The sequence below is a fragment of the Hemiscyllium ocellatum genome, chromosome 9 (genome assembly GCF_020745735.1).
Source record: "Hemiscyllium ocellatum isolate sHemOce1 chromosome 9, sHemOce1.pat.X.cur, whole genome shotgun sequence".
NCBI classification, from domain to species: domain Eukaryota; kingdom Metazoa; phylum Chordata; class Chondrichthyes; order Orectolobiformes; family Hemiscylliidae; genus Hemiscyllium; species Hemiscyllium ocellatum.
In genome coordinates, this window is record NC_083409.1 from 46,991,394 (window position 1) to 47,005,942 (window position 14,549).

The 14,549-nt window shown below is 37.3% G+C and overlaps 1 protein-coding gene across 1 annotated transcript in view; it reads left to right on the top strand.

Moving 5' to 3' along the window:
• The window catches only part of mfsd14a1 (major facilitator superfamily domain containing 14A 1), a 30,523-nt gene extending 22,466 nt beyond the window's left edge, over nucleotides 1-8,057 (top strand). Inside the window, exons 10-12 of the mRNA XM_060829720.1 lie at nucleotides 3,608-3,705; nucleotides 5,650-5,810; nucleotides 6,522-8,057. Coding sequence (XP_060685703.1) covers nucleotides 3,608-3,705; nucleotides 5,650-5,810; nucleotides 6,522-6,728 — 466 coding nt within the window. The 3' untranslated portion in view covers nucleotides 6,729-8,057. The remainder of the gene's footprint in view (nucleotides 1-3,607; nucleotides 3,706-5,649; nucleotides 5,811-6,521) is intronic.
• The last annotated feature ends 6,492 nt before the right edge of the window (nucleotides 8,058-14,549 follow it).

Consider the following 14,549-nt stretch of genomic DNA (forward strand, 5'->3'; position numbering starts at 1 on the left):
ACGATCCTTGTAAACCCTTTAATTCTACCTGCACACTGTTGAGAATAATTGTTTATTTATGTTTTTCTACCTAAACATCATAAAGTTTTCATTCTATTTCCAGCAGCACTGCTACTTTTTGTGCATATGGTATCTATTGTAATTTATAGATATTCCTCGCTAGTTGGTTAGAAAATATTAAAACTGAAAATAAGAGCTTCTCTCTTTCTTTTTATATATTTAAAGTGCATATAAGCTGCTTTAGAAAAATGAATCTGGGGAGATAGTAATAATGGGGAATAAAGAAATGGCAGAGAAGTTACTGATATTTTGTATCAATCTTAATGGTGGAAGGTACTTCAAGCATCTCATCATTACTAAAGGATATGGGGGAGCAATTAAGTGCCATCAATACAGATAGAGAATTGGTATGAGATAAATTAATGTGGCTAAAGGCAAATAAATGCCCTGATACTGATTCTTGGATCCTAAAAGTGTGGATGCATTGGTTGTAATTTTCCAAAAATCCTTGGTTTCTAGAGCAGTACAGAAGGATTGGAAAATAGCCAATATACACAAAAGGGAGGGAAGCAACGGCTGGGAAAAGAAATGTTGGAATCCATTGTTAGGGAAGTAATAGTAACACATTTGGAAAATCATAATCTAATCAAGCACAGTCAGCATGGCTTCACAAAACAGAAATTGTGTCTGATTAATATGAATTTTTCGAATGTCTAACGAGCACAGATAGAGTGGAACCAGTAAGTTTGTTGGATTTGGACTTGCAGAAGGTGTTCAACAAGACGCTCACAAAAAGTTAAGTCATAAGATAAGAGCCCACAGTGTTGGAGACATAATATTGGCATGGATAGAGAATTGGCTATTGGGCAGGAAACAGCAAGTGGGGATAAGAAGTTCTTTTTCAGGTTGGTGACCTGAAACCAGTGAAGGTCAAAAGGAATTAAGGCTGGAACCACAACTACAGTTATGGTTAATGATTTGGAGGAAAGAAGAAAATGTATAGTAGCTAAATTTTGGCATAACACAAAAATAAGTGGAAAGTTGCGAGAGGGATACAAACAAATTACAGAGTGATATTAAGTTATGTAAGTGGGCAAAAAGTTGGCAAATGCTGCGCCATATGAGAAAATATGAAGTTCATTTTGCAAGGGAGAATAGAAGAACAGTATTTAATTGGAAAAATCTGCAGAAAGCTGCAACATAAGGGGACTTGGCACGTAAAACACAGAAAGCCAGCATACAATCAGGAAGGGTAATGGAATGTCAACCCTTATTTCAAGAAGGTTGGAGTGTAAGAGAAGGTAAGTCTTACTGAAATTGTTCAAAGTGCTGATGAGACTACATCTGGAGTTTTGTGAGTAGTTTTGATCTCCTAATTGAAGGAAATATATTTAATTTGAGGCAGCTCATAGACTATTCATTAGGAAGATCCCTGGTATGGAGGGACTGTCTTATGAGTAAAGGTTGAGCAGGTTGTAACTCTGTCATTGAAATTTAGAAGAATAATAGGTGATCTAAGTGAAACATGATTCTTAAGGGACCTGACTGGGTAAAGGCCAAAAGGATGTTTCCCTTCTGGGATAGCCTGGGACTGGAAGGCATAGTCTAAAAAAAAAAAGGTGCTAATTTAAGACTGAAATGAGGAGGAATTTCATCTGAAGGTTGAAAGTCTTGCCATAGAGAGCAATAGGGCAGGATATATTTAAGGTTGAGATAGATAATCAAGCATTAAGGGTAAAGGGCAGGAAAATGGAGTGAGAAATGTTAAATCAGCCAGGATCCAAATGAATGGCAGAGCAGACTTGAGGGGCTGAATAATCTGTTTCTCTGGTCTTCTATCTAGTGCTGTTAATACACACCTGCAGAGCACAAAATCAGTTTCCACTGTACCCTTCTGTATATTCTCTGTCCAGAAGCCAACTTCCAACTAGTGAAGAGTCCAGGCCTTTGTTTTTATTTTAATCAACCCATTCAGAGATGGTACGACATAACCCTAGAGCACGTGGTACTTGATCCATGGCCTACTGGCTCAGGTATGGACATGACCACTGTACCACAAGATCCCCAGTGTGTTATTTGTTGCAGATATTTTCTAATTAACTACTTCAGATTACAACGGGATCTTGATCAGATGGGCCAAAGGACTGAAGTGGCAGATGGAGTTTAATTTAGATAAATGCGAGGTGCTACATTTTGGAAAAGCAAATCTTAGCAGAACTCCTAATGGTAAGGTCCAAGGAAGTGATGCTGAACAGAGACACCTTGGAGTGCAGGTTCATAGCTCCTTGAAAGTGGAGTCACAGGTAGATAGGATAGTGAGGGTGGTGTTTGGTATGCTTTCCTTTATTGGTCAGAATACTGAGTACAGGAGTTGGGAGGTCATGTTGCGGCTGTACAGGACACTGTTGGAATATTGTGTGCATTTCTGGTCTCCTTCCTATCGAAAAGATGCAGTGAAACTCGAAAGGGTTCCGAAAAGATTTCCAAGGATGTTGCCAGAGTTGGAGGATTTGAGCTACAGGGAGACATTGAATAGGCTGGGGCTGTTTTTCTGGAGTGTCGCAGGCTGATGGGTGACCTCAGACTATTATAAAGTCATGAGGGGCATGGATAGAATAAATAGACAAAGTTTCTTCCCTGGGGTAGGGGAGTCCAGAATTAGAGGGCATAGGTTCAGGGAGAAAGGGAAAAGATTGAAGAGACCTGAGGGGCAACTTTTTCACACAGAAGGTGGTAAGTGTATGGATTGAGCTGCCAGAGGAAGTGATGGAGGCTAGTACAATTGCAACATTTAAAAGGCATCTGGATGGGTATATGAATAAAGGTTGGAGGGAAATGGGCCGGGTGCTGGCAGGTAGGACTAGATTGGGTTGGGATATCTGGTTGGCGTGGACAAATTGGACTGAAGGGTCTGTTTCTGTGCTGTACATCTGACTCTAGTTCAGAGATGTTACTGTACACCTCTGGAGCAGGTGGGACTTGTTCCCAGGTATTCTGGCTCAGTTAGGGACACTAACATTGCACCAATTCATTTTGTGCTCTGCTCTATATTCAGAGGTGCTATTACATGTTTTTTTTTCCCCCATAATTAAATAACTGGTGTGTTTTTAATATTAACAGTAGATTATCCCTACTTCCAATTGAGTAATTTCTGTACAAAGCCTATTAAGGGCAATGTAAGCTCAAGGGAAGGGGAAATAACAAAAATATTTTTATATCCAGAAGTGTTATCATACATATCCAAATGACCTTCCCACTACCAAATCACTAAAAGCACCAGTATATGGTGATATATGTAATTGCTTTCTCGGTCGGTGGTGGTGTTTGGGCGGGGGCTGGCGCAGGTCTCTAGGGTTAATGTGCCACTTCATAATTGATCCAGTTAACATGCTGGAAATGTAAAATGTTTAAGATAAAGTTAATTTCGCTGCCTCATTTCAATTTCATAAAAATGAGAAATTATACATGAAAATTGTTAACCTCATCAGTATTGTTTTTTTCTGCAATAGGAAGTGTTTCAAATCCTGTACAGTCAACTGCTTCCCATATCTTTTATCCCCTTTCCTTCAACATTATGGACCTTAACTTTAATGTACATTGACTGTAGGATGATGTGGGCAGCAGGAGCAGTGGCAGCCATGTCCAGCATTACTTTCCCAGCAGTGAGTGCACTGGTGTCGAGGAATGCTGATCCAGATCAACAAGGTAAAATTTCTTTTTCTTTAAGAATTGGTGTTGTAGAATCACAGTTTAAAATTTTAAATTGGCTTAATAATTAAGATCATTAATGATAAGAAGCCTATCTTAGTGCTCCAGAATGCCACTCTGGCAAAATTGTGAATTTCTATTAAGATTCTTCTTAAAAGGTACAACTAAAAAGGGCCAACAAGAGAAATCCTGCACCTGTATTTCTTATCCATCAGGCCAGTTAAAAAGCGTGACAGCATTATTCTAAAGAGAAAACATTTTATAGAAGTGCTTTTAAGTATAATTTCTATAAAAGCCGTTTATGCTAAAAGCTCTTTTTGCTGTTTCTGTAGAACTTCAACTGATTTTTTTTTTTGTGCCACAGTTGCATTTGATGCTCAGTAGAATTCTCCCTCCAAACAAATTTTAGTCCGTGTTCCACCTTTTTGCTTGGTCTTGATCAAGTTGGTGGAGGATGAGATGATACTAGATAGAATGGAGCAGAGATTTGTAAAAACCTTAAACACTTTGAATGACAACTGGAGATGCCATCAATTTTCAGACTTTGCAATAGTGAGTCAATACCCTGTCTTGAATCACCTTTTTGAAGTTTTCTTTTAGATTTACTTTAGGCCTAAGATTCTCAAGCTTCTGATACATCAGCAGAACATATCATCAGCATTACTTTCTTTAATGCATAATAAATTTAGACTGCTATTTATTTGGCAGCTTAAATTCAAGAGGTGAATTTTGAAAAGCATAATTTTTGATTTTGGTGCTTAGTAGTTGTACTAGTAGTAGAGTTAGTCATACAACAAGGAAACAGACCCATTGGTCCAACTTCTCCATGCTGACCAAGTTTCCCCAAACGAAACTAATCCCACTTGCCCATGTTTGACTTATATTCCTCTAAATTTTTCTGATTCATGTACCTGTCCAAATATCTTTTTAAATGTTGTTACTGCACCTGCATCTACCATTCTCTGGTAGTGCGTTCCACATACAAACCACTCGGTGTGAAAAGGTTGCCCTTCAGGTTCTTTTAAAATCTTTTTCTTCTCACCTTAAAATTATGGTGTCTAGTTTTGAACTTCCCAACCTTAAGGAAAAGATCTTTGCTATTCACCTGATCAATGCCCCACATGATTTTATGAACTTATACAAGATCACCCCTCACCCTCCTAGGTTCCAGTGGAAAAAGTCCCAGCTTATCCTGCCCCTTCTTTATAACTCAAACACGCCAATCCTGGCAACATCCAGGTCACTGTGTTTTCTGAACATTCTCTAATATCCTTCCTATAGCAGGGCAACCAGATCTGTACACATTACTCCAAAAGTGGCCTCGCCAATATCCTGTGCAACCTCAACATAACATCCCAACTCGTACTCAAAGGTCTGAATATTGAAGGCAAGTATAATAAATGCCTTCTAAAACATCTGTCTAGTTGTGATACAACTTTCAAAGAACTATGTACCTGAACTCCTATGTCTCTGTTTGGCAACACTATCCAGGGTCCTGTCATTAAACTGCCTAAGTTTTCCCCTTGTGCGCATGATCAAAATGCAATATTGAAACACTCCTACTGAAAGTCACCTTTACATTTTTTTTAAAGTGAGCATTATTTTCTCATTAATTCATTTAGTTTGGTTTAGATCTCATTAATAAGGGGAATGTCCTGAAAGGTACTCTCTCATTCTCTTTTGCATCACGGATCAATATTTCACTTTTATATCTGAATACAAAATATTTTCCAAAAGGGAAAGAACCTGGATTTCCAATTGATCTTGGTTTAGATTACAAACAGGTACCGTAATCTAGATTTCCAAATGAAATAGTTCAATGATGATGCTAGAATATAGCTTCTGTTAATCTGTAATTTAATAGTTATCATGGGAAACAGTCTGTTTGTTTATCACTGTTTTAATAGTCTTTTTGAACTACCAAGTTACAATTGTTTATAGGTGTTGTTCAAGGAATGGTCACAGGAATTCGAGGGCTGTGTAATGGCCTGGGGCCTGCACTGTTTGGGTTTATATTCTATATATTTCACGTGGAACTAAATGAAGTACCAGAGAATGATGTGTCATTGGACAGTATGAAGACAGATGGCCATTCTCAGCAGGTAAGATATGGGTGTTTACAGAGCACTGTTAAGCAAGTGCTAATTCTATAATATTATAACTGTGGTCATCTGTAGTTAGTGTTTCGACTTATGGAGCAATGTTGAATAAAAGTATGTAATCCTGACTCTTCCTTACTTACACTGCATGTTCCATAGGTGTAAGATTTTATTTTTTTTTCTCTGTACATATATTACATGTGGATGAATACTTTATTCCTACGCTCCCATCTATTATCTTTAAATTTACGCATGGAACTTCAATGTCCAAGTTGCTGATCTGCAACGAAGTACGGTATTGAATCTTTTCAACTGAAGTTTTTGAATGGCCATTTTAAGAATTAAGAATGTAATCTCAATATACAAAAAAACATATTCAAGATTTGTAGTCTTTACCAGGGTAGAATCACAGTAAATCCCAGTCTTTGATAGCCACAAGACATATTCCAAATGTTTCGATTCTGAGGAGGCTGAACCTCATCCATTTTCTTCCCCTTCCTAACCTAAATCTGAGGATAGTTATACTATACTTACCCACCCATTCTTCCATATGCTTGAAATAATTGTGGAAAATCACAGTTCTGAGATACTTCACGTTACTAGCTCAACTACTCAGATAATAGCTACTTTTGCAATGATTAATGTCACTTAAATCTTGGTTTGTTGTTTGCATTGTGGGGTTAAATATTTTACTTTCTTCCCCCTCCTAAATAGAGTTCAATAATTCCTGGACCACCATTCTTATTTGGAGCTTGCTCAGTGCTATTGGCCTTGCTTGTTGCCTTGTTCATTCCAGAATACAGAAACATGGCATTAAGACCTGGCAACTGGAAGAAACATATGAATAGCCACAGTCATCCACACAGTCCACAGGTTCCTGGTGATGCTAAAGAACCTTTACTTCAGGACACAAGTGTATGACCACAGGATGTATTTCAGTACCCATAGTAACTTATGATGAACACTGAAAACAAACTGTATTGGCTGCAGTGTTAAAAAATAGACCATTCTGGTGCTGACCTATTAAATAATCCAGCATTCTGGGTGTTGCAACTCAGGATTGTGTTGATCCTGTCAAGATTACAAACTTGTTGCAGAAACATAGTTATTGTGACCTCTGCATACTGGAATTGAACAAACTTTCAAGAAACAAATTTTACAAGTATTTACTAAAACAAGCCCTTGGAACCTGTATTGTTGAGGATTTCTGACTCTATGCTACTCCAATACTTTGTGACATGGCTGGAAGTGAATTGTCATGTTAGTTATTCAACACTTGCATTTTTAAAAAAAGCTATACAAATGGTTGAGTGACAAAGTGAGAACCGAAACTGGTCATTCCACACTTCACATTTGAGGTATTTTGCTGCATATGGCTCGAGATCGTCCGTCCTACTGCGATATGGAGAACTTGTCCAGCATCCATTTTAAGCATTACAACCAGGGTGGTTAGATACTTAAGCCTTAAATATTGTAGAAGCACTTGAACACGTTGAAAACTGGTTGCCAGTTTATCTGCAAGAATACTCAAGGCAGTATAATTGGATAAAGTCAAAACATTGCATGTGGTATTTCTTTCCACTCTATGAAAATGGTGATTTTATTTTTTAAGCTAGCTTTGAAAGTTAAACTGTTTTATTCAGCCACTTCATCTCAAGTATCATGTTGAGGAGAATCTTTGACCAGGATTGGTGCTGGAATACCTTACTGTTATAGGCAGTGAAATGTAAACTCATTTCCACTTTCATCAGCAAGCTAGTCTAAAAGGCAGTTTGTCTTAAATGCTAATAGTTTCAAATCTTTACCAGATGCACTGTTAACTGTGGTTTTGCCATGTAAATCCAAATATTAAAATTTAATGCTACCCTTTATGCCTTGAGGTTTGTTTTTTTTAAATCTGATTATAATGAATGGTATTTATTTTAACTTCAAACTGAGTTATGTTGTTCATTGAACGTTAAGCCTTGAAAATGACATTGTTTTGTATGTTAGAATGTCTTCTTAATATAGTGGCCTTTTTAGCAATATGTTCCATTTTGTGATAAATAGAAGTGAAGTTAATCACTGTTTCAGTTTTGCAATATCAGCAGACTTAATGTTTGTGGGTATTGGAAATGTAACGAAAACAGTATTGCTTTTTGTAAAATAATGTCAATACCTTTATAAAGTAACTCCTAAAGAAGTAAATTTCATTCTGTGGTGTTATTTTACTTAATGCCTTGTTTTACTTGAATCTGATGACCATAAGAAATCTCCATGTAAATATGTACTGTAATATTTAGATTTATTAAACTAAATAACAATTAAAGCTGAGTATTTGTTTCTAACTTGACAATTCAACAGTAAAGGTATTATTATATCAACTGGTCCCTCGCTGAAGTGATTTCAAAACTTGCTTAAACTTTTCTAACATGTTGGTATTTCTTGATCTCATGAGTAAGCCAGTCATGGTGTACCAGTAATTGTTTCATCAATGTGTAGATTTTTTTCAGATTTCTCTGAACCTGTTATTGCTCTGATTCTTGCTCTATACTTAAACTTTCTGCTATCCTAAACCAAAGTTTCTAAAAATTATGTAAATAACTGGTTATTGAAACTATCATATTTTGCACACAATTTGTAGAACTTAGTTACTAACAGTGACCTTAAACATAAAAAAAATACAAATTTGGACATCCATTGCCATGTTCAGTGACAAATAGCAACTAACTGTAAATGATACTGCAATACCCTGAAAACAGATGCAATATATAAAAGATTATTAACAGGTATTTACAAAAAGGAATACACTGCAGGCAACCTTAATTCTCAACTGAATAGATTGCCACCTTCCATGTCAAACAGTCAAACACCTCAAATTACAAGAAGCCAACTCAGCCAATTCTAAAATATCACCTAACTGAACGTAAATCATATAACATTGTTTCATCGCCTAAAATGCAATTAGCTGATTTAAAAACGAACCAAGAGTCAATAAGAATATAAAAGCATTTATTTAATTTTTATTGGGCATTACTGGTTTTTGCTTTATAGTTTATACATTTGTTTCATCCCAGTATTGTCATAAATGCCACACCATTGTACAAATTATCTAACAAATAGTAAATACCTATCTTGTTAAAAATACCTGGCATTTGTCATCAGAATTAAGTCTCATCAAAAATGCCATGTTTGACTTACGACCAAAAGTTAATTTTCCGAACTTCCTTATGTTATTGACCTGTATAATCAAGGTCTGATACATGAGAAAAAGAAGTGCCAGTCTGCCACTTTAAACATTTATTCCCTCCACCACCAACTCAGTGGCAGCAGTGTTTATTTCATGGTATGCAGTGCATCTTGTATGTTTAAAGAAAAACTCCATGCCTTCAACAATCTAAGTAGATTAAATCCCTGGGTCCCTCTGTCCCAGCATGCTTTTGTAGAACTGTCCATTTAAGTCTACATTGTCTCTCCCTTCTAATGTCATCCCACATTTTCCTTTAATAAACTGCAACCGGACAGACAAGTGGCAATTTATTAGTAGTATTCTCACTTTGCTGCACCACCAAATTCTGAAACTTTACACTGCACTCCAAAAGCCAATTCAAATTATATATTAAAAAGTCTTTCCTTACCCATCTAATGGGTTTCTCCATAATTGCCAAATTCATTTTTAAATCCTGTGCAAAACAGTATAACTTACAGCAATAGCTTTGAAGAAACTAAAGTATCTATTTTCCCATCAGTCAATCCAGATGTTAGACAAGCCAAACATTTCTCTCAATATTTGGAGTAGGGGAGCCAGTCAAGTTAACTGCAGAATCAGGATGATTCCAGTTCTTGTTCACAGAAATATGTAGAAGCTGGAGGAAAATGTCCAGGTTTTGCCATTTGTGTTCCTATTGTAGATGAAAATTATTTCAGGTGTTAATAAATAGTATTGTGTGTGAAGAGTTTTGCGGAATAGCTTTCCAATGTTAATTACTTTTAGATCTATGCACAAGCTTAATATTGCAAATGTGCTATTAGTTATCAAGTATTTTAATTCCCACACCCCCAAGCAATGATACAATAAATACTTTTATCACATGTTTTCCACAACCATAAAATGAAATTTCAAAGTGCAAAATGACATTGGCCTCCCAAATTACAAAGAATAAAACAATAAAACAGCACTAATGTAAAAACTATTACGGATAGCTATATCCAGCTAACCTGAAGACATTGCTTGAAGCTCAGAAATGTTAGGATTTAAGATTCAAATATCCCTGTAAGGAAACTGATCACACATGTTAAATCTGTCAGAGATACTATTCTTACCAGAATTGAATATACTGTGAGCAGACAGAGCTCGTAGAGGAATGCTATCTTGACGCTGCTTAAAATACTTTGATCCTCAATCAAAGTTACCATAAGGAGAAAAACAGAACAAAAAAAGATAAAGATTGACCAAAGTGTAAATATGGTTATGCAATTAGTAAGATACAAGTCAAATGCCAAAAATAAATTTCACAGTAACACACTTTTCTTTGTCCGGTGATGGAGCTGTGCATAATCCGACTGGAAATTTGGGCTTTGAAGTCATGGAAGATGTACCTGAGTTTAAAAATTGTGTGTTAGTCTGAACCTGTCAAAAATGAAAAATATATTTGACTACAGCTGTGATTGTGACCAATAAAATAGTTAAGCAGCTTAATTCGGAATTTTAGACCAAAATAAAAGTTAATATTTGGAAATTAAGAATAATTTGACAACTCAAAATGAGCTTTAATTTCCACAGGAGTGTTCTTTAAAAAAGTCCACCAAAAAGCCACAAAAGCGAAACAAAAACGATTTAAATTGTTGATTACATCGCTTCTCTAGAATTCCATCGCTGTTCCACTGAATGTAAGACAAGTGGGAAGTTACACAGAAAATCATATTGCACAGCAAAAAGAAAATTCAAATGGGCTACACACTATTTCTTTATTCTTAATACCTCAATAAACTGATTATTAGTGAAATCTAACAAATAAGATTTTCCTTCTAAATTGAGTAAAATGTTTCTGAACTGTTTATATTTCTTATTCTGCCATATGATTTAAGCAACACATTAACCAAGCCCTGAGAGGTGTTCTGTGCTCATGATGCTGCATTAACAATGCATACTGAAGAACAAGAGCCTAGTAAAAAATAGACAGGCTTTCCCATACCTTGGACTGACCATTAGCATTAGGAAGACAAATGCCTTGGTTGAGATGTTCCCATGCTGTCATCTATCAGCACTGACGATGTGCCATTGACGGTTGTTGGTAGCCTCACATATCTCGGCTTCACAATCAGCAATGATTGCAATTTGGTGCTGAAATCAATAACGGCTGTGGCTTTTGCATCATGTGTATGTCCAAGCTGAGCAGAAGTTTGTGGAACAGTAGCAACCTTACTGAGAAACCAAATGGCAAGTTGATCAAGCCTTAATCCTTAGCAGCCTAGGCCAGTGGTAAGGGTGTACAGGATATGTTCGGTGGGAGGAAACGATTGAGCAGTTTCCAGCTTCATTGTCTCAGATATTTTCTTGGTAGCTTTTGACAGACCAAGTTATTAACACACACATCTTCAAGCATGTTAATTCCATCAGCTTATGCTCGTTGATAAGCCATTGCATCTGCTCTGACTTTGTCAGGTTCATCACATGTACAATGGTGATATATCTTTTGCATGGGTGAATTGGTCAATGCGTCCAAACCCAGATGCTAAAAAGACACATGCAACTAGAAGATGGATGGCAGATATTGACAATGTTAAGTAGGAGACAGTCACTGATGGCTGTGACCTTTGGAGGCTGACTGTTTTGCAAATCCACTGATAGAGGTTAGCAGAAACAAAACATTCAGCTTGCCAGGAAGAGGGCCCAGAGAAATCAGGCCAACAAATGGTGCATTTTTCTCACCCACAGTTGTCCTCTGCAAAGACTGGAACTTCTGTGCCACACCAGGCAATGCTCAACTTGGTTGACCACCACAGTGCAAGCTGTTGGCTTACAAAATAGAAGGTATCACCACCAACTAAAAATGGAAAAGTATCATCGATAGTCACAGTTGAGGTGCCGGAAGACTGGAGGTTGGCTAACGTGGTGCCACTGTTTAAGAAGGGTGGCAAGGACAAGCCAGGGAACTATAGACCAGTGAACCCGACATCAGTGGTGGGCAAGTTGTTGGAGGGAATCCTGCGGGACAGGATGTACATGTATTTGGAAAGGCAAGGACTGATTTGGGATAGTCAACATGGCTTTGTGCGTGAGAAATCATGTCTCACAAACCTGATTGAATTTTTTGAGAAGGTAACAAAAAAGATTGATGAGGGCAGAGTGGTAGATGTGATCTATATGGACTTCAGTAAGGCATTCAACAAGATTCCCCATGGGAGACTGATTAGCAAGATTAGTTCTCATTGAATACAGGAAGAACTAGCCATTTGGATACAGAGCTGGCTCAAAGGTAGAAGGCAGAGGTGACAGACTGGAGGCCTGTGACCAGTGGAGTGCCACAAGGATCGGTGCTGGGTCCTCTACTTTTTGACATTTACATAAATGATTTGGATGCGAGCATAAGAGGTACAGTTAGTAAGTTTGCAGATGACACCAAAATTGGAGGTGTAGTGCACAGTGAAGAGGGTTACCTCAGATTACAACAGGATCTTGACCAGATGGGCCAATGGGCTAAGAACTGTCAGATGGAGTTTAACTCAGATAAATGCAAGGTGCTGCATTTTGGGAAAGCAAATCCATTTTGGGAGTCCAGAACTAGAGGGCATAGGTTTAGGGTGAGAGGGGAAAGATATAAAAGAGACCTACGGGGCAACGTTTTCACACACAGGGTGGTGAGTGTATGGAATGAGCTGCCAGAAGAAATGGTGGAAGCTGGTACAATCTTCGAGTAAAAAATGAGGTCTGCAGATGCTGGAGATCACAGCTGCAAATGTGTTGCTGGTCAAAGCACAGCAGGCCAGGCAGCATCTCAGGAATAGAGAATTCGACGTTTCGAGCATAAGCCCTTCATCAGGTACAATGGTGGAAGCTGGTACAATTGCAACATTTAAGAGGCATTTAGATGGGTATATAGGAAGGGTTTGGAGGGATATGGGCATGGGTGCTGGCAGATGGGACTATATTGCTTTGGGATATCTGGTCGGCATGGACGGGTTGGACTGAAAGGTCTGCTTCCATTGCTGTACATCTCTATGACTCTATCCTATCTTTGGTCCTAAGCCTTGCTCATGCGACATTATGTAGTGTGGCTTCATACCAGTGACTGTAAACTGTTGTGACAAAGATTGTACTGCAGAGGTAACTGGACAGTTGGAACCAGAAATGATTAATAAAGGATTTTCTTCAAACTGCAATGAATGAAAAAAATAAAATGTCACACGAACCATTCCATACATCCATGACAAAAACATCATGACAATAAAACTTCAAAAACAGCACATATTAAAGTGTAATTGATTCAGAAAATTACAACAGCTAATTTTCTATTTTAACTAACAATATCACTAAGGTTCCGCTTAGAAATAAAATGTTTGGATGCCTCAAAGAAACAGATCTTAAGAGTTCCTGAAGTTGTTTTCATCTGATAAAACACAGAAGACTTACTAGGACAAAGTATAGTTCTTCCTGATGTGAAGCTTTAAAACTTAAGCAGCTTTTCTTGTTCCTCAAAACGTGGTTACTAAAAACACCATTTAAAAGTCATTTGGACCACAGCCTACATTTTCGTCTAAAGATATGTGTGTGTGTTGAGAGTGGTGTGTGGTTGGATCAAATTTTTACTAATTCATAAATAAACTCCCAATATTTTCCTCCACCTTTGTCAGCGATTCTAATCATCTTTCTTTTGTTATTCATGCCATATCTAAATGATATAAGAAGTCAGAATTTGGGTGACGTAAGGATTTTTTTTTCCATTTCTTTCTATTCCACAGACCAGAACAAGGACTGGCATGAAATATGTTTTTGGTCAGTAGGAAGTATGGACTTCTAGACATGTTCTGGCCACTCATTTCTTCCCAATCTTCCAACTTGTCTTAATGTGTGGCTAGCCTTATTACAGAGATAATGGCAAACTTCAATCCCTCATAACTTGGGAGTTGCTTCCCCTTAAATATCCCCCTATCCATTTCATCACTGCAAAGCTCTCTCCCAAAGTGGCAGAGTCTTCAAGAAATTTGACAAGTAGTAAAAAAATTGCTGTACCCCCATCATTAAAACCAATCGTAATCACACCTCCCACATAATTTTGAAAGGCTACTGAAATATTTTTATTCTTCATACTTCTGTTCTAAATATATAAAAATGCTTTGGAATGGTGGCTATACTTACCATATTGGGATGTACAGTTCCTCTTTTGAAGTCGTTATTAATTTCAGAAGCAGACATGATCCCAAATGTTCCTGCTATCTCTTGTTTCCTTTTCATTTGATTGTCATTAAGTTGTTTGTTGAGCTGTGTAATTACTTAATGGAAATTAAAAATAAACACTCCAGAGTAGAAAGTGGTAAATACAGTCCTTCATTCAGGAGGATAGGGAAGTAGAAAGCAGGAAAATATAGGCCAGTTAGCTTGACATCTATCATGGGGAACGTGTTAGAAACAATTATTAAAGGAGTTATTGTTGGCCTTTTAAAAAAAAATTAAAGATTATCAGGAAGAGTCAGCATGGCTTTGTAGTAGAAAAATCATGTTAACCAATTTATTACAGCTCTTTGAAGGAGTAACTATGTCCT